This window comes from Crinia signifera, chromosome 2, assembly GCF_055691185.1.
Source record: "Crinia signifera chromosome 2, ASM5569118v1, whole genome shotgun sequence".
In the NCBI taxonomy this organism is placed as follows: domain Eukaryota; kingdom Metazoa; phylum Chordata; class Amphibia; order Anura; family Myobatrachidae; genus Crinia; species Crinia signifera.
Window position 1 is genome coordinate 97,702,740 of NC_139218.1, and position 23,483 is coordinate 97,726,222.

Genomic DNA, 23,483 nt, shown 5'->3' on the forward strand with positions numbered 1-23,483 from the left:
ACCGCCACCGTTGGTACGTTTACCCATTCCTATGTTTCATGTTTTTATATGTCTGAATAAATTTTCAAAAAAAACGACATTTATGCACTATGAAGCGCCCGTCTTTATTTCTCTAGATATATATATATATATATATATATATATATATATATATATATATAGCAACATTTCGATTTATTTAAATCGCCATCAGGCATGTATGCCTGATGACGATTTAAATAAGTCAAAAGGTTGCTGATACTTTTCTGCTGGATTCGTGTACCTTATTGTGACTGAGTGATGCTGCTGCTGCTTAAATTGCAGCATGAGTATACATTGTATAGATTCTTTGCATTGGGGTCTGCAGCGGGCATCGGGACATTTGTGTTTGATTTTGCGGTTGTGCCTAGCCTCTTGGACATTGTATGTATGTATATATATATATATATATATATATATATATATATATATATACATACTTGGGGATTGGCGGCACTCCAACAGACTTTCACTCTCCAAATAGATGCAGAAAAACTTTTATTTACGGTCCTACGCCGTTACGAGGTGTATATCCCGTCTGACGGGGTATACGCCGTGAAACGTTGAAGCATGTTATGGCTATGTTACCACCGCTTGAATCAATACATGACTTACTAAGTCTGTGTTGGACACTGTCTAGGTTGACAGCCAATAGGTCGACATGCACAAGGTCGACATGAGCAAAAGGTTGGCATGAAAAATGTTAACACCTGAAAGGTTGACATTTTACTTGTTTTTTCGTGTTAATTATTTTTTTTTGGACTCTTTCTTACTTTTTTCCATCCACATCAACTCCGAATGGGAACGGTAAATTGTGCCAATTGTGCGGTTCAAGGCACCTGGTCCGAAGCATGGTGAGTGAAGTGGTAGGGTTCCACATGCTGTGGTGTTGACACGGACACCAAAATGCATGGAAAACTAGTGTCAACTTTTCCATGTCGACCTTCAGTGTCGTTCTTGTGCATGTCGATTTTTTGCTGTCAACTTAATTACTGACGACCTAGACATTGGCATTCATTTTACAAAATGTCAGCCCTGATTATACTGTTGTGAATTGTCCCACTCCCTTGGCATTTATCTTTCTGTAATTCCAAATACTGCAGATTGTTTTCTTCGAACATTTACCGAAAATGCTGCCTGCCATGTAATAGTGTTGATTCAGAGGCTGCACAGCTTCTAATGTGTTCAGTCATTTGAGAACCACATCTGCTCGGTTTTCTGGAAACTAAATGGAAATTAAAAAATAACACATCATGTCTTTTTCTCCTTGTTTCACGCTGTTTTATTGATGCACAGAGACAGATTGTGTGTGAGTTACTGGGGCCACGTGCACAGTAAAATAAGATGTAGTAAACTGTTTTCTAATGATCTTTATGTTTTTTTCCTGCTTCTTTCCGACAGGAGGCTTCTGGGTATTATAACGAAAAAGGATGTTTTAAGGCACATGGCTCAGATGGCTAATCAAGACCCTGAATCAATCATGTTCAACTAGACTGTGTACGGGGTGTCCTACATACACATTCTTCAATTCTTGGTAAAAATAGGAGCTTTTCTCCATTATTTTACAAGTGTGAAGAGCAAGAGCTGGAACCCGAGTGAGGTTTGCAGTGAAGAAATTGTCATTGGGTCACAAGGATATGTATATACAGTAGACTGACGGCAGCATTGGATACTTGAACAAAGGAGTAATGAGAAGTAATGATCAGAGCTCACTGAAAGCTGCACGTTACAGAGTTCATTCTAACTTTTAGTGAATTCTTGCATGTGTGTGAGTGAGTATGACACTCTCACTAATTTTCTGACCATCTCACAAAAGTATTTTTTTATTATGGAAAACAATAGAACAAACATAATTGTTTCATTTAGATTCACATTTGAAGGTTTTGCAAACTACAAGACATTCGAGAATTCCAGTTGCCATAAAATTTGTCCCAAATTGAAATACTATATGAGCTCTTTCCCTGTAACCAATAGACTGCTAATGGCATATGTGGCTCAGTTCTCACCCTAAGTGCACCCAATTTGGTCTTTTGTCCAAGTATATCCAAAGAATATAAATCAGAATAAGAACCATCTGAAGAATATCCTAATAGGGTGTCCTAATGGGGCAGCAGTACGGCTTGTGTCAGTATCGCCCTTAAATCTATGATGTCATGAAGCCATGTTCAGGCGGTGGGGCACCAGATGCGGCCTGTACAGTTCTGTCTGCTAGTCCTAATGACTCTCTGAGACGCCTCACAGGCTGCGGGGTGCTTGTCTGGGGCATCCTGTGGATGCTCCAGACAGCTCTGCTGGGTACAGGGTGTCATATCCGATACTGTGCAAGCCACATACAGATGCTTTGGGAAAGTGACTGCACCAATCATGGCCCTGATGGGAAATGAACGGTGGATTAGATACAACCCTGGTGAGCCCACAGGTTACTCCAGCCAGGGAAAGAACCTTCCATTCATTATCTTTAGTTTTGTGAATTATAAGTAATAAGGAAGGACACTGGATCTTGGCTAAAAAAACATTTAAAACTAATTATTCACATTTTATAGTATAAAACAATATATGAGGTACAGTGAAAATGGATTTCCCATTTAACAAGCACTTGACTACAAATGTGATCAGTCTAGAGCGAATTTTCTGATTTTTCTGCTGTTAGCATCAGATTTTTAAGCAAGTTTCCATATGTGTTACCATTGCATATGTAGCATTGGAATGCTATTGTGATCAAACCGATTTCGTTTTAGAAATATCTATTTATTAATGAGTTTAATGAAATGTTCAATAACAATAGATACTATTATTAATAAATTATTGACAAAGAACAAGTGGAAATAAAACTACTGAGCCATAACACATCATAGTTCAAAGAACACCAATAATGTAGATTTATGATTCTTCTGAAAACTATTTGCAGATCATATGTTGGATCTAAACTAATAGTATTTATATATAAATATATGATCTATAATGTATGAAGTGTATAAATGTGTATGATAGGCTGGAGAGTAAATATAAGGGATGATTCATCTTAATACATTATGTAAAGTATCTTCACCTTTTCGTTAACTGTCATGCCTTTAATTATAATTTGTATTATTGACTGTTTAGTTGTCATTGTTATTTGCCTAAAACTACAGAAATGAATATTAAGCTGCTATATCTGATGGTGTGTTTCAATTACTGTACGGTGGCTGTGTGCTAGAGAATGCTGTGCCTGGTCAATATGAAAGCAGATTGATGAAGGATGTATGGTACTTGTGTACTAGCACGGTGCCCATCGCATCGCAGACCAGATGCAATGCGATGCGATATCGGCCGATGTTCTACAATGTCCTATGACCTTTTCATACCCCCACTATCCACGCCGGCGTGGAGTTGACTTTATAAAGTGTGGCGAGCACAGCGAGCCGACGCGGATACCTTCACAGGTATCCGCGTCCCCTCGCGAGCTTCACAGGTATCCGCGTTCCCTCGGGCGACTAATTATCGTGGGCGCCGTGCTAGTACACAAGTACCGGATGTATTTTATCCCTGTATCATACAATTGCTGTAGAATACTAGGGCACATACAGTATACATTATATTATAGTCCCATAAGCATTGTAGCTTTAAAGGGGTAGATGTATCAAACTTTGCAGTGGTGCATTTTTAACATGCCTAATTTCCCCAATCTCCTGACTGAACACTGACCATCGCTGGCTGCGACTGTAATTAGCGCATACAGTTGGCGGTCCAGCGTATCAAGAGATCATGCCCATACATGTATGGGGGACATTAGTTATTTGCAGCCACCCACTAAGCAGGAATGTTTTTTAAATTTGACTACTAAGGGGGGAAAAAAGAGGTAAAATGTTTTGCCCAGCAAATCTCTAAAGCCAGGTGCATCAGCTAGTAAATGTACATATGTGTATTGGATCCTTGTCCAGAGGTCTTATATGTCCGTCCATCTGATAACTGTCTCAGTATTTCCTCATTGTGAAGACTTTACATTTTCATCTTTCTGGTATAAGATACACCTGTATCAGTTATTATAACTGTTTGCATTGTTTTAAGCAATCATTATAAAGGAAGCTCTTCATGTTTCTTTTATTATAAGACATCTGTCCAGAAAAGGTGGCAACATGCTGTTCACTCAGTTCAGATGGTTCACATTGTAATTCATACAGTTCACATTGGAAGGATTTGTTGACTGCGCTCCTCACAGACAGCTGCAGTGGTAGTGATGAGGTGGGGTTGGGGGGGATATTAAGCCGGTGGTTTCTCCATGTCGAGCAGATGTGACATTATGCAACACTGTGAGCTGTGTCATGGTCCTAGCAATGTTCAGTGGTGTGAGCTGGATACACGGGAGGCAATGGTCAAGAACCTTTCGCAATGGCGGCCCCATGTTTCATGGTTGAGATGAGAGTCTTATGTTGAGTATGGATTTCTCCAAACATGACATTTCCCATTAAAGGCACATCATTTTAAATAAGCAGCAATGTTCTTTATGGAGACTAGCGGCGCGATCCTTGCTTTCCTTGGCACACAGTGGTGATTCAGATGTGGATGGAGTTGCTTCTTTCCTAACGATATACTGATTAATTGGTACTGTGCACATGTGCAGAACCCGTTCTTGCATGCATTAATGGTTTCTGTCTGCAACCTCTGAAGCAGTGCGTCATTCATCAGGCTGTCAGTGGTTGACCGTTTGATGCTATTTAGGGAGGGAAGGGCGACAGGCTCTGTTTGTGAAAACTGAGATACGGGACCACCATATAGTTAGAGGGAAGGGCCAGGATCTCCATCATTGTGAAGATTTGTGGCTTCGTATAAGCATCTGCGACAAGCGGCTTGCACAAACCCATGGATGCAGCAAGCCATCCAATGATCTGATGCTACATCCTAGGACGCAGGTCTTATCACTACTGCAGCACTACTGTAATAGATGCCTTCTGCTTCCTTTACATATGGACATATGGAGGAAGCGGCAGCGATAGCTACTTCATCCACTTCTGAATTTGCCCCACTATTCTCGTTCTCTGTTTGAAGGTGGACTCGTTAACAGAAAATTCTACTCCTTGGAAAGATTTTTTGGTACTCTTTACCTAGAACGGCGCCCGCGATCAGAATCGCGGGCGTCGGGGGTAAAAAATCGCGGTAATCGCGGGCATCGCGGGTAAATCGCGGGTACATCAAAATCGGGTACCCGCGATTACCGCGATTTTCCCATAGGGAACAATGTTAAAAAGCCTGATTGACCGCGATTTTACTGTAAAATGCCTCAATGCCCGCGATTTTCCCATAGGAATCAATGTTAAATGGGCTACAGAGCCCAAATAGCCCCAATTAACCCTTAAATGTCCCCCCAATTTTTGTACGCCACCCCACGATCCACGCCAACCCGAAGCGTGGCGAGCGGCGGCGGTACGCGTCCTCCGACCTTTTCATGCCCTACTATCCACGTCGGCGTGGAGTTGAGAATAGAATAGTGTGGCGAGCGCAGCGAGCCACCGAGCCCGAAGCGTGGCGAGCGCAGCGAGCCCCGCGAGGGGACGCGGATACCTTCAGAGGTAAACGCGTCCCTTCGCGGGCTTCACAGGTGTCGGCGTCGCCACGGACACCTGTGAAGTCCGCGAGGGGACGCGTATAACTGTGAAGGTATCCGCGTCCCCTCGCGGGGCTCGCTGCGCTCGCCACGCTTCGGGCTCGGTGGCTCGCTGCGCTCGCCACACTATTCTATTCTCAACTCCACGCCGACGTGGATAGTAGGGCATGAAAAGGTCGGAGGACGCGTACCGCCGCCCCTCGCGGGCTCGCTGCGCTCGCCACGCTTCGGGTTGGCGTGGATCGTGGGGTGGCGTACAAAAATTGGGGGGACATTTAAGGGTTAATTGGGGCTATTTGGGCTCTGTAGCCCATTTAACATTGATTCCTATGGGAAAATCGCGGGCATTGAGGCATTGAATGCAAAATCGCGATCAATCTGACTTTTTAACATTGTTCCCTATGGGAAAATCGCGGTGATCGCGGGCATCGCGTCGCGGCCGTTTATGTGCTGCCCGCGATGTCGCGATCACCGCGATGGGCGCCGTTCTAGGTAAAGAGTACCGATTTTTTTTATGGACAACCATTCCTGGTAAGAGTAACAATGTATTGCATTTACTCCATTTGTTCACTATCTGCCTGACAATGTACCTGATGTAGGCAAAAGTCTATGGAAATTATTCTGTAAACTTTTACAAAGCTAATGGGTCAATCCAATTAGCCATGGGATTTTTAGAATAATTTTGCTCCGCATAATTTTTTTAAAGATTTTTACACTTTTTTCAAAAACCTTGTGCTATGAAAATATACCAGTTTTTCTTGCGCAACGATTTCTTTTTTTTGAGTACTGAATGGAACATTCCCATAAGTTCCCTGTTTTGAAATCACTGTTCTTCTTCCTGAAAATTACAGGAGCAGGTCTAATTAGAAGGAGAATGTGAGGGTTAATGGAGGATTGTGGGTGCTGTGAATAAACAAAAAATGGTTGTAAATAAATCAGTGATAAAAGTATGTGGGTTAAAGAAACGGGGGTGTTGAGAAATGTGATAACAGGGAAGGGGGGGTATTTGTGATGTGCTTTGGGGAAATGAAGTGAGGATTGTTGGATGCCAAAAACCCATGTGTAATGATTTCTAAGTACTGCGCGCACCATAATGAACCTTGTAATTATACTAATTCCATGCAAGGTTTAATTCTAATTGGATAGCGCTCAATTTGTGAATGTGCAGTACAAAATCTGGGAGGGAATGACGCGGGAATTTAAACTGATGGATTTTTCAAAAATCCCATGGCTAATTGGATTGACCCCTAAGAGCATGGACAAATGGTAGGGACAGAAAATCTTCTAATGTTTAAGAAGATAAAGCGATGGAAGTAACTAAGATAACATCGTGAAACACTGCAATCACTGTAACCATAATATTTGGGTGGATCCCCTTTTCTGGGATCATTCTCATGAAAGTTTTTATGAATGTTTAACCATTTGAAGGAATGAGACACAAATAAGCCTCTGTGGTCTTGTTAGACTTGTGCTTTTACCACTGGGAATATTTAGCCACTTTATATTTTATTATGCGAATAGTGGAATAAGTAATACTGTAGATGTTTCCGTTAGCGACTTCCAGGGCAAAGGACCAGAATCAGCATGGATCAAAATCAGGGCCGGTGCAAGGTTTCTCGGCACCCTAGGCAAACTGTTAGCCCAACGCCCCCCCCCCCTTCCCCCACCACCGCTAGCAAAATGTGTTAACGCTAGGCTATTTTAGCATGACTGTCACTTAATGCAGGCTACTCGGTGTCCTGTAGGAAAAGCCCCACTTTATAGCTAATAAGAACGCTGGACACACAGTAGCTGCTGGGAGAGGACTGACAGGCATGATTTGTACTGTAGCTTATGAGACATACACTGACCAGTGCTAGTGCAAAACTGCATGGCTCCAGACTTTGTGGTACTACACGTGCCAGCATGCAGGAAGTGGTCTCTACCTGTGTTAAAGCAGGCAGGGGAGCAGCGGAGAGCTGTCACACACTGGCTCACCCTCCGTCCTGTGAGTGGCCCTGGGGCTGCGATGATGTCACGGTGCGCGCGGTTCAGACTTCCAGCCCTGGGATAAAGCAGCGTGAGGTGCTCCGGCCGGCAGCACAGTGAGAGCGTGAGGTGCTCCGGCCGGCAGCACAGTGAGAGCGTGAGGTGCTCCGGGCGGCAGCACAGTGAGACAGCGTGAGGTGCTCCGGCCGGCAGCACAGTGAGACAGCGTGAGATGCTCCGGGCGGCAGCAGTGAGAGGAGAGGTGACTTGCGGCAGACTGCGCTCCCTGTCACTGCAGCACCACTGCTACTAGTCCCTTACCACTGCCAACAACTCCTTAACCCACTGCTACTAGCTCCTTACTACTGCCCAGAGCCCTGATGAGGGGCGATACATGATTCCCTGTCCTGCTAGAGCGCTAGGGACATAAGTGTGCATCAATGCCGCACTTACAGCTGTGGGGCTGGAAGCCAAAATATGCACATTGGGGGTGATCTGGCGTGCCATCACGTGTATCCTTATGCCATAGCAGCAGCACCCACCCAGGATTTCCTAATGAGCCAATGAGGTCATGTGTGTAAATATTGGACCTGTCACTTACTTCACAGATGGTAGTGGCCGGGTCGGCTGGGATGGTTAATTGGCGGGCGGCTGTATCTGTCTTGGTCCTAGTCGCATCAAAAGAGCTCAGTTTGGTGCCGCCCTCCAGTGGCCGGCGCCCTAGGCAAATGCCTAATGCTGCCTAGTGGTGGCGCCGGCCCTGATCAAAATATCTAAATCTTTCTCTAATGGGCAAAACCATGTTGCACTTGGGTGAGTTATTTTGTTTCTGTGCAGGGCAAATACTGTCTGCTGTATTCTTATACTGCAATTTAGATTTTAAGTTTGAATAAACCCCACCCAAATCTAACTCTCTCTGCACATCTGCCCCACCTGCTGTGCACATGATTTTGCCTATTAGAAAAAGATTTTGCTTTTGCGATCCATGCTGAATCAGTCCCCAAAAAAGCTCTAGGAACCAGCAGATACAGTAGATATATTTTTTATGGTTTTTTTTTTTAATGTATGTTTGTTTGCAACAGTAAACTATAACTTATTGTAACCCAAATTCCGTCCAGTGACGGCCACTGTAATTGAAGAGTCTCTTTTTACTCTCTCTCCCTCCACCCACTCCCTCTCTCTCTCTCTCCTGGGAATATTTAGTTTTATTCTGTCCCTAGGAGTGTGTAACCTAATCTCCTATGCTGACAGTCAGACACCTGTTTTTCCCCCCTCTTACACTTATTAAACAGCACATGTTTAGTGTTTGAAGTCATGATCGCAAGGTGGATTCATTTATATGTTCTTCACCCATTTATTTGAAAATATTTACAGCATGGTGTATACTGTTCATTAACTCAGCAGGCTTAGAATATCCAATATCATTTGTTATACAGACATCTCCATTGTGTGTATTTGAGACAAAAGTAATTTTTAAGCATTTGAGTATTAGATCCACCAAAAAGGTAAATTACATAAATGTGGGTATGAAAGAAATGAACATTTTTGAAATGTATTATGTTGCTGTCTGAGCAGTTAGCTTGACATATTGCGTTGAGTGTAAAGATATATTGAGCGTTGTGCTGTGGATGGGTGATCTGCCAAGTGCCCATACACTCACTGCATAAACTGGCGGGATCTGACAGCGGGAGTGGGCTGGGTGTGCCCACACAGTGGTGAGATCAGTCATGACTATTTGAGCACCGTGTATGCAGAACATGCTGCCCGATCTGTCTAGAGATATATCTGCAAATCAGTTGATCTAAAGAACTATCTTTACGTTTCTACCCAGCCTTAGGCTGGTACACACTGGCTGATGGAATAGCAATACAGGGTATTTCTGGAAACTAATCTGACTGATATTTTTTTTTACTCCATGTAGAACAGACACATGGCAGTGCTGTAGGGCAGGATGGGTGGAGGGATGTCTCAGCTACACATTTCCATCAGCGCCATTTGCCTGTGAGCCTTTTTTTTACCTTGGTTGAGGTTCGAGATGGAGCTTACCATCGAGCAATAATATGCAAACAAGTTTTGTGTTTAACTATGAAAAATGGGTACCAGGACACTTGCCATGCTCCATAAGGCCCACAGCAAGGAATCCTTGTCCAAGGCACTCGTTTACCGCTGGTTTAAATTCTTCTAGGATGGCAGATCAGACATTAAGGATGAACTACACTATGGATGACCTTCAACAAGCCAAAATTAGCAAAATGAGGACAAAGGGTTATTCTGGTTCACTTGCAAAGGCAAATTCCTTCTCAAGTGGACAAAACCATGTGCACTGCAGGTAGGGCAGATGTAACATGTGCAGAGAGAGTGAGATTTGGGTGGGGTATTACTTCAACGTGAGATCTAAGTTGCGCCAAGTCACACATCACAGAGTTTTCGGCCAAGCACAACATGACAACGCTGCCTCAACCACTCTACAGTCCAGATCTGGCCCTGGCTGACTTCTTTTTGCTCCCCCGAATCATACATGGCCTCAAAGGAAACCATTTTCAGACCATACACAATGTAGATGCGGCTGCAACAAGGGCGCTCAAGGACGTTCAGGTTAATGCCTTCCAGGAGGTGTATCAAACTTGGCAGGCATACTGGCAACGGTGTATCGCTACTCCAGGGTCATACTTTGAAGATTATTAACCCTATATATCTGAAAGTTCAATAAATAGTTTTTCCCAGATTTAGTCTCATTACTTTCTGGACAGACCCTGAGGTTGATCCTATTCTGTGAGTGCGAATCATCACGGCACTGGGCACACTTTACGGCAGGCTGAATTCGATTAAAAATGCTGGCACCTCCGTATGGGTGCGAGCAATTTAAAGTGATTTCGGCCCAGCAAAGGGTGCAAGATCGGCTTAATTTGGGTGTCGTTTTCAGCATTTAAACACATGACAACAGCACCCGAATTGCACCTCGTACCCTTCGAACCTAATGGGATTGATCTCCCCCCCCACCCCCCGTATATCAGCAACTCAAAAATTGAACGGCTGATGTATCTGCCAGTGTGTTCCCAGTGTTACACTGCTACTTAATCATTTTATACATTAACATCTGATAAACTCAGTAAAGTGGCTCAGCAGTGTATATATATATATATATATATATATATATATATATATATATATATATGATATGTTTATGCTAAAGTTTGCACTCATTTTGGTACATACAGTACACTGCATAAAATATGTGGTTTTTGAGTAGGTGGGATTGAAGAACATAGATCAGAAAGCAGGGTTTATGCACATTGTTCACCAGGAGAAGAATAAGGTTTTAGGCTTGGACTGAATTTCAAACTGATTTCATGTAACCTTGTATGTGTGACACATGAAAGATCTGGTTCCTGTTTAATATGAACTAGAGCTCTCAGTTTTCAAGTTTTATTGTCAACTAATGTCAATGAGTATTAACCATTGAAAGCCCCCAGATCTGGTAGTGACATAGAATAAAAGACAGATATACTGTAAATATTTGAAGAATGTGAATTCAAGGAAAATGTACCAAAAAATAGACGTTTTTAATGATCACCATGTGCAGCCTCATTTTAGTTTAATTGTTTTCCTTTTTACATTGAAGTAACAGGAATACTGTAATGTACAGTATACAATCCTCACATTTTGTCCATTAAGAAAACACTTTAACAACTGCTAATTAATAAAGGATAATGCACAAAATACTAAATTATTCTGCCTATAATCCGTTTAACTATTACCATATCTGTATTCCATTTAATGAGCTTTTTGGCTTCACTGTCATTGGAAGGAACAATGCTTCTAATTAAATATGTAGCTTATGTTTTGCAGATATACTTTCCGTGGGTTTTCTAACGAGAATGAAAGCATTCATTTAGTATTTCAAATGAATTGATGTCTACCCTAGGGTGTACTTATCTTTTATTTGATTAGTTAGGTCTGCCATCTGAATCAAGTCATCATTTTATTTGTGTCTTTATTTGTAATGACGGTGTTCCTTTCCTTTTCATACATGCTAAAAGATGATTAATTGGAAAATGAACGGTGTATATTATAAACATTTTATCTTAGTTATGTTACAGAATGATTTCACTGTATTTTCAATAATCCGTTCCCATTACCACTTGTACTGGATGGATTTTTCAGCCTCAGGTTTAAAGGATGAACGGTGCATGTTCTAAGAAGCAGGTTGTCAAAGTCATCAATCATCAGCGGCTTTGACTGATAGATTTACAAAGACAGCCACAATAGAAATAAATGCTAAATCAGCTTGTTCAGGATTTATGTCTATTGCGGTTTTAAATCCACATTTGAAAACCACCGATGACTTGCTCCTTTGTAAAACTACTACAGAGATCTAATTTTATTTGTTTCCCTTTGTTGGAAATGGATATAATATCAGAAAATACTGGCCTACTCTCCAGGAACAGCTTGTAGATCTCTGGTGGCCCGAAAGAGCACTCGTGTCTCCTAGAGCTGTGATGTCTGCCTAGCACCACCCACTTTCCGGGCAACACAGGTGGTTCGAGGTGATGCAATTAAGCACTGACTAGCATCATCTTAACCATGTCTCCTGCTTTGCATAGCTTGTAATTTTGCCATTGTAAAGTGGAGATGGGAGCATGAGGACCATTTCTATTTCACACCCCTGCACCGCCCACCTTTACTGCACCATGCCCACCACTATGTTAACCTGGTTGCGCCCTCTGTGAGGGGGCATCCAGAAAGTTGCCAAGTATGCAACACTGATATGTACTGTATTCCAGGTGATCTAACTTATACACTACTGTGATGTTCCACAGCAGTGTGTGACCATCCAATCCCCCTTAAGCTGCCCATACACGGTCCGTTTAACGGATCCGTTTGGGACTTAAACAGCACACATCGGATCGGATCGCATCCCTAGTGCATGCAGTGTGCATGCACTGCGATCCGATACGATGTGTACCTAGTACAAAAAGTGCAGCACATACTTTTTGTACAGTACTATGTGATGTGCGGGAGCGCGCATCGCATAGTACAGAACGGATGCCGGCGAACGGCTCCGTGTATGGGCAGCTATAAACCACCTGGAACCTTCCCGAGCGACAGGAACGCATGCGGTCCTTTCATAAGTGATGTATCGCATGTGACCCCATTCCTTACCACCAGAGTGGGTCCAATTCAGAAGTGTCCTACCACTGACTCCAGTCTGATGTGTACGGGACCATACCATCCGATTTGGGCCGCTGTCTTGGGCTGATCCGTCGTAATTGTGTGAAATCGTCCCAATTCGGACTAGTGTATGTAAAGGGGCCTTAACATTTAACCCAACCACAACAACCCTGTGTTATTATTTTCACTGTATAGACAGTACACCTACTCCAAGATGTTTACATGCCTTAACAATGTCTGTATTTGATAAATTATCATATTCTTGTGCACATATTTTATTTGATTTGTTATTGTACCTTGTACATTACTTTTTTACTATATTTTTTGATGACTATTGCATTTTTGTTTGGAAGAGGGTAGGAAGGTTCTGCCCTTCTTTACATCAATGGTTTTAGTCAATATTTATAATATATATTGGATATTTAGCTTTGTATGCTTTAGTATTATACATTTTAAGGTATATACTTTATATTATATTATTGATATGACAATGATATAAATTGATCTTTTGGTACTTGTTTCCTAGCACGGCGCCCAGATTTCCTACATACGGCACCGTAGGGAAATCGCATCGCATCACATCGTTATAGTGGCATGCAATGGCATGCGATTTAAAAAAAAAAATGTAAATGTCTTTTTTTCTATGGGCATTGTACCCCACTATATTGCATTGCATTTCCCGCTAAATCGCATGCAATCGCATGTAGACATCTGTAGACCTAAGTAAATTACAGATAATATAAAAAACGCTGTGAGGGCATCTAACAACTTTTGCCCTGACATCCTGGTGGATCTAGACACAACCATTTCCCTTCCTACTGTGCAAGCTCATGCCTCTTTTTCAGGCTGGATTTCAAGTTGCAAGAAGTTAGGAGTTATGGTGTAATACATTCAGAAAACTAATATTACCTTAATCAATTACCTTATCTGATAACCTTATTAGGGAATGTAGTTATTATAAAAAAAATGTTGAAACCAAAATGTCAACACAGTATGATTACTGACATTTAGAATGTCAACACAGTCTAAATGTCGACTGTGAATATATCGTAATACACAATGTTGACAAATTAACGATGTAATTGTCACAATATTAATATTACTGTTAAATTAGGGGTAGGGAAATAAAACTGTCGGCTTGCAAAATGTCAACAATTTGATATGGTCGGCAATGTGCATTCCTAATGTCGACATTGCATTCCACACCCCTGATTTACTGTAGGTGATTAACACGTATTACAACATAGCTCCTCCTGTTCAGGGCCAGCGCTACACACTCAGCAGCTCCTGCGGATTATACTGTATCAGCCTATTACAGGTGCAGGCTGAAGGCCTAAACACTTGCAATGAGTCTTATGGATGGAGTCCTCCCTTCTTCTTCCATCCACACTGCCAGGACCCATTATCTGGCTTTTACTAAAAGCCCAAATTCTAATGAAATCTAGATAGCAAAACAGACATTTCCTGGTGGTTTACAATATAAATGCCAGAAATCTGTGTCTCCTGTTTATCACTTTACCATTCATTCTATTTAAATGGACATTTGTCAAGACATCATAGGGCAAAAATTGATCATTCATCATGGACACCTTATGATGTGTTGACAAAAGTCCCTTGAGATCCGAAATCATGACTGCTTTTAAGATGTTTTTTACTCTTGCTCTCTCTCTGTGCCAGATGTATCAAGCTTCAAAAGTGATAAAATGGTGAGTGATAAACAGTCGACCAATCAGCTCCAACCTGTTATTTTTCAAACCCAGTCTGTGACATGGCAGGTAGGAGCTGATTGGCTGGTTGTTTATCACTTTCCATTTTATCACTTTTGAAGCTTGATACATCTGGCCCTCTCTCTCTCTCTCTCTCTCTCTCTCTCTCTCTCTCTCGCACTCTCTCGATATTGCTCTCTCTCTCTCTAACTAGCTATATATATGTTAAGCATTGTCTCATACCATATATCCTTTTAGGTCTGGAGTTGAATAGTCCTGGTCTGAGCAACAAATTATTTGACTAATAACATTTTTATTTGGCTGTGTTCTGACTTTTTCACTTAATGAATTTCACAATTTACATTTGTTAAATTCATACTTCTTCCTAGAAGACATATTAAGATAGGATATCTATTTACATGGGATGTTGCTATGGGCAACCAATCATAATCTACTTATTTTTTATTTAGCACCTTCTAGAAGATAATAGATAGTGATTGGTTTCCCATAGCAACAGCCCATGTGAATTAGAACTGCCATCTTAGTAAATTCCCCCCATAGGCTCATGGGCCATTTAAAAGGAAAATAGTTAAGTTGCAATTTATTGAAAGGAAGTTGCTAGCAGAACTGGGTCATCTTGGTTATGAAACTCATTTAATTGCATGTTGCTGCATACATATAACAAATGATTTTACTTTTAATTGTGTATGTACACATTGCTTTGGGATATTTACATTAGCCAGCGGAGATGTTAAAATGGTAACATTTCTAAATCGTGATCGTGACCTTAGTTTTATCTGGCTACATAAACTGCTATATAAACTGCTATAATAGGCACTATTCAAATGATTACTCCGCTTTTTTTCAACATTTGTTTTAGAACTTTTTAGACTTAAATGCATATCGTTTTTTTATAACATCAGTGTTTTTGTTATTTGGCGAAACTTGCATTATTAACCTTGTTTTCTGTATGATGGATTATATTTTGAAATAGTTTTTGTTAAAGCATCTGTTCAGTTTAGCAACTTATTTAAAAATGATATCTTTGGACACTATTTTATAAATAAAGTTTAACGCGAGTCAGGTTTTTTTTAGTGTGCGGATGCTTTATGTATCTGTGAATAAATGTACATTATTTGGCCAACAGCATGTGGACTCCAGAACATCATAACCATATGTGCTTGTTGTGTATGTAATTCCAAGACCGTGGTCATTAATATGGACTTTGGAGGTCATTCAGATTTGATTGGTCCCCTGCATGTTCACACGGCGGAGTGATGTTTATTGACTGCGCATAACAATTTATGTGCATGTGAAGCCACTTTGTTGCGAGCGGGCACGGCATCAACATTTTTCGACATCCTGTTGGAAATTAGCAGTGGTAGCCGGGGGTGTGGGGCGGTGGGACGGGCTGCGCCCATGGGAACATCCAGCGTTTCATGGGTGTTCCCATGAAAATGCTGGTAGTTCCCATGGTAATTCAGTGATGATGCTGGTGCCAGGGGCGGCTAGCTGACGCCACCAGATGTCAGCTGCCCGCCCTCTTCCCGTACAAGGTAGTTGCAAATCTGCGTATACCATCGAATGATTTCCTTCCCGCACGCAAGCTGTGAATGAATGTTAATGCTAAACATCCATGCGCACACGTGGGGGGGCAGTGTTCGTGCGGGCGGTGTTTAAAGCACAAGCAAAGCTGCGAATTTCGCAGCTTTGTGTGTGAACCAGAATCAATCCCCTCGTCTGCTGTTGCTACTGTTAGAGGGACTTCCCTGATCTGCTGCCGCAAAGTTGGAGGTGGCAGCAGAAGAGGCATCACACCTGTGCATGGGATAAAGTGAAGAAGTTGTCCATAGCAACCATCACCATTTTATATAACCAATAATCAGGGCCGACGAGAGGGTGAGGAGGGTACTAATTGCCTCACGCTGTCAGTGTGTTAGAGCATATGAGACGCTCATGCTGAGCCTGTCCTCACAGCACATGCTGTAGATGTGTGCCCATGGACGAATCAGTACCTGCAGCTCTCACAGCCACAATGGTCCAATCATTACTAGACCGATATAGGGTTTATCATTGTTCTGAAAAGTTGATATTTAACATAGAGTGGGATACGTTTTAAAAAGACGTTGTTAAATTAATTCAATCAGCAAATTGCTGAGCGTTTTTTGGAAAATATATTAGCCAATTAAGGGACTAAATTGAAAAAAGGATAGGATAGAAAATGAAAAATTATCTTACAGAGCTCTCATTTCTGTTTATCTGAACCTTAACAGTTAAGTCTTAAACCGCATTTAGCCTTTTCTGGAAATTAAAAAAAAAATAAAAAAACTCTTTAAAAATTGTTGCAAAATCCTCTAAGTAAACACGGAAAATAATTATTGCTGAATAAGAAATAAATTATCAGCAAAAGTGATATGTGCAGATGGTTCATTTCCTTTTAGTAGATATTTTCTGTTAGAGGTCACATTGTACTACAGTATATTATAGAAAATATTAGCTTTTGGCTCTTTAGACTTGTACATTGTTAGTTGGTATAGTGCGCAGTGCACTGGTGCCTACCGTGGGCAAGTCTGTAACAGGACAATACAAGAGGAATGTAAGGAGGCAGAGAATTCTACATCAGCAAGAGGCGACTTCTGTTATAAACAATGCTTTAAGCTGAGCTCATAGAACTGTAATGCATACCTGTACTAAAGGGTCAGGTACAAAGCCGGAATCTGACCCTGTTGCAGACAGCTGGCATTTGAGTACCGCATGTTCACACAAGGGCCCACGGTGAGAGAGAGATCTACTGTAACTCAGCCTTAGTCATTCATAAACTAGCGTAATGTTAGTATTCTGTGCACTTTTAATTACACATTCAAATCTGTCCAAGAATGCCAACTAGTTCAAAACCTCTACATATTCTTACCATGTGCTTCTTTTTTTCCTACAGTGTACTTCTGCCACACCCTATGCTATTCGTGTAATGTGTACATCCGCTGATTACACACCCTGCAGAGAGCAACCAACAAAGTACACCCCAGATTGTTGCCTCAGATGGTTCCACTGCAGGCAGGATGTACTTCAGGTGAATCTTTCAGCGAAGGTTATGTCATATAAGTGTCAGTTTTCCCATATATGCATTAGGTCCTTGTAAAGCTCAACTTCCAAAGTGTATTCTTTGTAGTGTGCCAAACATGGCTGCCGCATTTGAAACGCTTGTGAATAGAATTAAAAATACATGGACCTGATGGTTTTGTTGGGATCCTACTCTGACCGTTTGGATGCTGCAGCCACCTAATTTTATTGAATCTCTTCTAGGGGTAGACTTTTCTACACAGAGTAATCCTATGCAGTGTACCCAAGATGGCATGGTGGTATAGTTTGAGCAGGATTAGTTTTTTTGCTGTGTTTGAATTTCATCAGGGCCATGAAGGGCTACATGGTGGCCATCTACTTGATTGTGGAGTCTCTGAATTGAAATGTTCATTTAAGCAACTTCTAAATGCAGAGAGCTCTAGCAGAAGCAAGGAATACCAAACAGTATATTATAGCTGAGTGACTGCAGTGGAAGGCTATAAATAGGAAAGAAGGAACTTTATTGTTGAATGCCACAGTATACAGATTTTCCCATGACTTATCCAACTCTTAGGGGTAAATTTACTAAGATGGGATATTGCCCACAGCAACCAATCAGATTGTACTTATTTATGTAGCAACGTCTAGAACAGTGGTGTCAAACTCATGGCCCTCCAGCTGTTGTGGAGCTACATATCCCAGCATGCCCTGCCACAGATTTTATATAATCTACTTGCTAAAACTGGATTGCTAAAACTGTGGCAGGGCATGCTGAGACGTGTAATTCCACAACAGCTGGAGGGCCATGAGTTTGACACCACTGTGGGCACCCTCCCATCTTCAATAGAACTCTCATCTTAGTAAATTTATCCTAAAGGATACCTTTTCTGTGGATTGCAAAGATGGTTACTCTGTTGACTGCCGCTTTTGGCACAAACCACTCAAATACAGGGCACGATGACAAAAATGAAACACAGGTACCTGGATTTTAGGGTCACTGACAACATTCTCCCCTAATGGTAGGTTAATTTATGTTTTTAAGTTTGGTTGGGAGAAGCTCTGGCACCCATTTCCTTCAAACATTGATCACCTATAATTAATTTTTGCTGTTCACTATAGGTTATGTCAGAGTCAGACTGGAAAATGAAGAGCCCACTGGCGAGTGCAGAGATAGGGACCCTCATTTAGGGGTATGGCTAATCTCCTGAGGGGGTGTGGCCAGAGGTTTGGTTAACCATTAGGAGTACAAGCCCTGGGTCCCATGACAAATATATATAGTAAATACTGCTATTGCATGCATTATACTGTACCAGATTTATTAATGGCAATGGAGTGTAGAAAATAGGAGAATAGGAGGTGGGCCTTCCAGGCAGTGAGGCCTACCGGGGGTTTCCCCTTTTCCTCTCTAGGCCAGGCCAACATTGGGTTATGTGTCTGGTAGTACACACCCATTTCTCCAGTGGTTTTGCTGTATATCCTATTCAGGCGCTCATGAAAGATTTGGCACATAATAGAAGATAACATGTAGAGCAGAGGTTCCCAAGCACGGTCCTCAAGGTACCCCATCGGTCCAGGATTTAAGTATATCCATGGCTCAGCACAGATGGTGAAATCAAATTGACTGATATACTAATTAATTCACCTGTTACCAAACATAGATATACTTAAACCCAGGACCATTGGGGTGTCTCGGGCACTTGGTTTGGGAACCTCTGGTGTAGAGATTAAGATCACAGTAAAATTTTGCCAGCACCTGGCCTGGAATGCTCAGTGCTCACCCTTCTTATTCCCACATCAGCTACTAACAGAAACAAAAGTGTAAACTGTGCTACATTCCTTTCTAGCCTGAATCTGGCACAGCGCATTTCTATTTGAACTTTTCCTGGTTTGAACAGCTGGTTCTCTTATTAGAACTACCGGCATTCTGCTACGGTACTTTGGGGGTGTGGGAAGAATAACATTAAGATAAAACATTGCTTTATACAGAATTAGTGGTGTTTGGTGCACCCTCTAAGAAATAAATGAAAATCTCTAGGCCCCCATACACTATGTGATCTCCCTTCACATCCCCTTGAGCTGCCTGGAACTTTCCATTGCGACAGGATCGCATGTGATATATTGAATGCAGTACTTCTGCGTGCGATGTATCATATGTGATCCCTGTTCTATGCCACTGGAAGGGAGTCCAACCAGGAGATCTTACATGCAGCATGTATGATCTCCAGCTTCAATCCGATATGCACGGGACAACGCATTGAATCAGATGTCACACAAATGCTATTTGAGCCGATTTCCCATCCCGATCTGCTGGGATCTGGTGAAATTGGGCCCAAATTGCATAATGAATGGGGGCCTTTACAGTCCAGCAGCAGTGCCCTTTATGGTAACATCAATACGGAGGAAGTGTAAAGCTCTAGCAATTGGAAACCTTCACTGCGACACAAAGAAGGGAAGTCATTTCATTTTCATGTTTCATTCCATAGTGCTTGTATGATATACAACTGTACCCTTGTTCTATTGTAAACATTGGAGAGTGGTGACTCTCTTAACAGGTGTTGAGATCATATAGCAGCTGTACCAGGGGGTGATTTATTTGTATCGCTGTATAGTATGCTATTTGGGACGATTCCCCTCTATTTCTCATCCCAACAGGTGAAATCAGGCCGAAATTACATAATGTATGGGGGGCCTTTATAGTCTTGCAGCAGTGGAGGCAGGAGCTGTCCTGTCCGTTATAGCAGGTGCAAATTATCTACATTATGTAGCAACAGCGGGTGCGCTCCAGAGCTCCACTGGAAGAGCAGTGGTTACACTTGGAATCACGCAGGTGCTGCTTTACATCAGGGCTTGGAGCCTGGAGGGTGGTGCTTCCATTGCCCCTGGGAATTATGCCTCTGTACAGAGTTGTCACCATCATGTCAGACAGAAGAGTCTCTCTAGGCTGCGTCCTGGACAACTTCACTCAACAGTGTTAATAAACAAACCAAGGAAGAAACAAGGTTAAAATTTGTGCAGTAACGCTAATCTGCTAATTTATTCTCTCACAGTTCAAACCAAGGCAAAATCACTTGCATGTTTGTAAGTATAATATTCAGTGGTTCAGGGAGAGGTGGCGGGTTGATACTCTTTACCTGGGCCTGGGTCTTTGAAGGATCCCAGAGGTGATCGGAGTCCGACTCACCTGCCCCCTTTCACCCTGCCCGTCCATCCATCCTTCTGTTGCAGTGAAAGAAAAGACTCTCTCCTCAGGGGAGTACATGCTGCTATGTGCTGTCTGGGGAGAGAGGCAGCTGCAGAGGCAGTCAGTCATCGCTCTCTGCATGATTATAGGGAGGTGGGGCAGTGATCACAACCACACCCCTGCCACCCATCGTAGTTGTCAGCGGCACCCTCTTTGCAGAGTACATAATACTCACTTTAAACTATTTTCAATAGTTGCGTGTCCACCTCTCATTGCTGGGGCCCGAATAGAGCTGTCTGTTCCCCTATTTATATTGATGTCATTCCTCTGGAATTAATATTCCCCTATTTATATTGATGTCATTCCTCTGGAATTAATATTTACATTTTCCTTAGAAAGGGGACTATTGTTTTTCTGCAAAATATTGTATGTTTCCTCCTGAGATGCAAATATACATAATTATTTTGTGTGAAAAGCCTGGCAGCAGCTGTAATAAAGGGAATTTTGTACTCAGCATAACAATTTAAATTTTTACAAATTTCAATGCATTAAATTAATAGCAGTGTGCTGAGGGCTTTAATATGAAAAGCAACATATAAACAGACTGGTAAAGCCAATACAGAATGACATTTTCATGGATAATATAAGTCAATATTTCTAGGGGCAATGACAAACAAGATGCACATTGGTAATCTTGCTCACATTGGTGCTTTAGGCTAATGGTTATATCACTTTGCAGAATACAGTAACACGCATTGATGGATCTGGCAGCTCGGGTGAGTTTGAAAACAACAACTGTTAACACTTTCTTATTCACTGCTTCAGTCATTAACACAGTGGGCGGTATTCAATGAGCCTGATTCGCCATGTTTTTATGGCAAATTTGTGCTGTTTGGCGAATTTTTGACTAAAACGGTGAATCACCCTATTCAATGACCAGATGGCGAATACATTTGAAGGTTTTTTTCGCCATGATTCACCGAGTAGCAATCGCTATCTTTTTATGGTGAAGTGGAATGTGAACTTTTAAAATAAAGTGTTTTGTTTTTTACATTTGGTGTCAAAAAATCAGGAATTTTATTCTGAGGAGGGGCATGCTATTTTTATTCATGTGCTGTAAGCACATGAATATATATTTAATTTTTTTTTTTTTACACTGACCAGCCAGCAGGGAGCGCCGGAGCCGAGCCGCTCATTAGATATTCATATATTCACTTCACCCGATCATTACATATGCATGATCGGGTGTAGTGAATATGCCCGGTCCCCTGCTGGCACCCCCAGGGGCCAGCCTGTGCTGCCTGGCACCCGGGGAGCCCACCTCCCCCCCACAAACGTTGTGGGGCAGGCAGGGAGACTTCCATCTCCCTGCCTGCCACCGTCCCCAGGCTCCCTGCGGCGTTCGCCGCAGGAGTTAAAATTCGCCGGTCAGGGGCAGCGAGCCCCTGACTCGTTGAATACCGGAGCCGGCGAGGCTCCGGAACACGGTGACCCATGGCGAATGTGCAGCGAATCCTAAACAGGAAATTGAATACCGCCCAGTGGCTCCCAAACTGGGTGCTGCGGGCTCCCTGGGGTGCCTTGGGGTAATTGAGGGTAGTGATGTGCTGGGAGGTCAATGGCTGGGGAGGCTTTGGTTAGTTCAGAGCCATATTTACACACAAATGTATGAACAGACGAGGTGTGGGTGTGTATATATGTGTGTGACTGCGTATGTATGTATATATAAATCTTTATATCTAAAGTGTAAATGGCCACAATTGCACTTTTACATCTACTATATCTGCTAGGATGCCGCCTTCCAGTGTCCTTATATAAAATGTAAGCATAGTAATAGCGCTCAACAATCTATTTAGTGCAAAATATAAAATGTTAATTTATTATTAATCCATTAAAGTGCATATTGGTCGACATTTCGGCCCTCTGCTGGGCCTTGATCAAGTAGACACTAATAAGTCTTCTAACAACCAAACAAAAAGTGTTCAGTGCAGCATGGGATCTCATTATACCCGCATAATAGTATTTAAGTCCCATTCATCCACGTGGGTTGTCACCAGAAGTTGTCTCACACAATACTCCAACACATCCATGTCTACAATATCAAATCATCGCAAGCCATCTCTTTCACTGCTCATAAGAGAAAGAAAAGGCAGACAGAAGTCAATTTTAAACATCACTTCGGATTAACAATGGCCCGATTGAGCTCCAGCTACAGGCCTCCATATAAAAATAGCCCCCATCAACTTGACAGCATATAATCAGCCTCCCTGCTTGCCACAGTCAGCCATAAATTATAAGTACTGTATTAATTTGTTTTTCTGTTTTTCTTAGAATTTTTTTTGTATTTTTATGTACTTGAGACACTGGTCCCATCCACACAGCAATGGAACGGAAGTATGTGTAAGCATCAATTCCTGTGTCAGCAGTGGAGCGCACTCGACCAATACTGGAAATTCAGGAGCTGAGAATCCCCCAGCATTGGAGATCTAGCGCACTAGCTGTGAGGACTCCCGGGTTCATGGGTGCACGCAGGGACCTATCGCTCGTAACCGCCTTGAGAAAGGCAGTGTTTACAGCGGTGCACGGTGCCCCGGGGGTCATGGATTCCAGGATCACACAGTAAAAGCAAGGTACAAAACACACCTTTATTTCATATTAACAGTACATATGAAAACCATAACCACACAACTAACACTACACAATACAGGTAGCACTACTACATAACACAGCACACACTAACTATTATCAGAACCACACAAAGGCGAACACTTCCCCTTCCCCTCCACAGTCAATAATC

General features: G+C 42.2%; 1 protein-coding gene across 1 annotated transcript in view; it reads left to right on the plus strand.

Annotated features, from left to right (window-relative positions):
* The window catches only part of CLCN4 (Cl-/H+ antiporter 4), a 55,324-nt gene extending 52,207 nt beyond the window's left edge, over positions 1-3,117 (plus strand). The window contains exon 14 of the mRNA XM_083172592.1: positions 1,420-3,117. Coding sequence (XP_083028718.1) covers positions 1,420-1,510 — 91 coding nt within the window. The 3' untranslated portion in view covers positions 1,511-3,117. The remainder of the gene's footprint in view (positions 1-1,419) is intronic.
* The last annotated feature ends 20,366 nt before the right edge of the window (positions 3,118-23,483 follow it).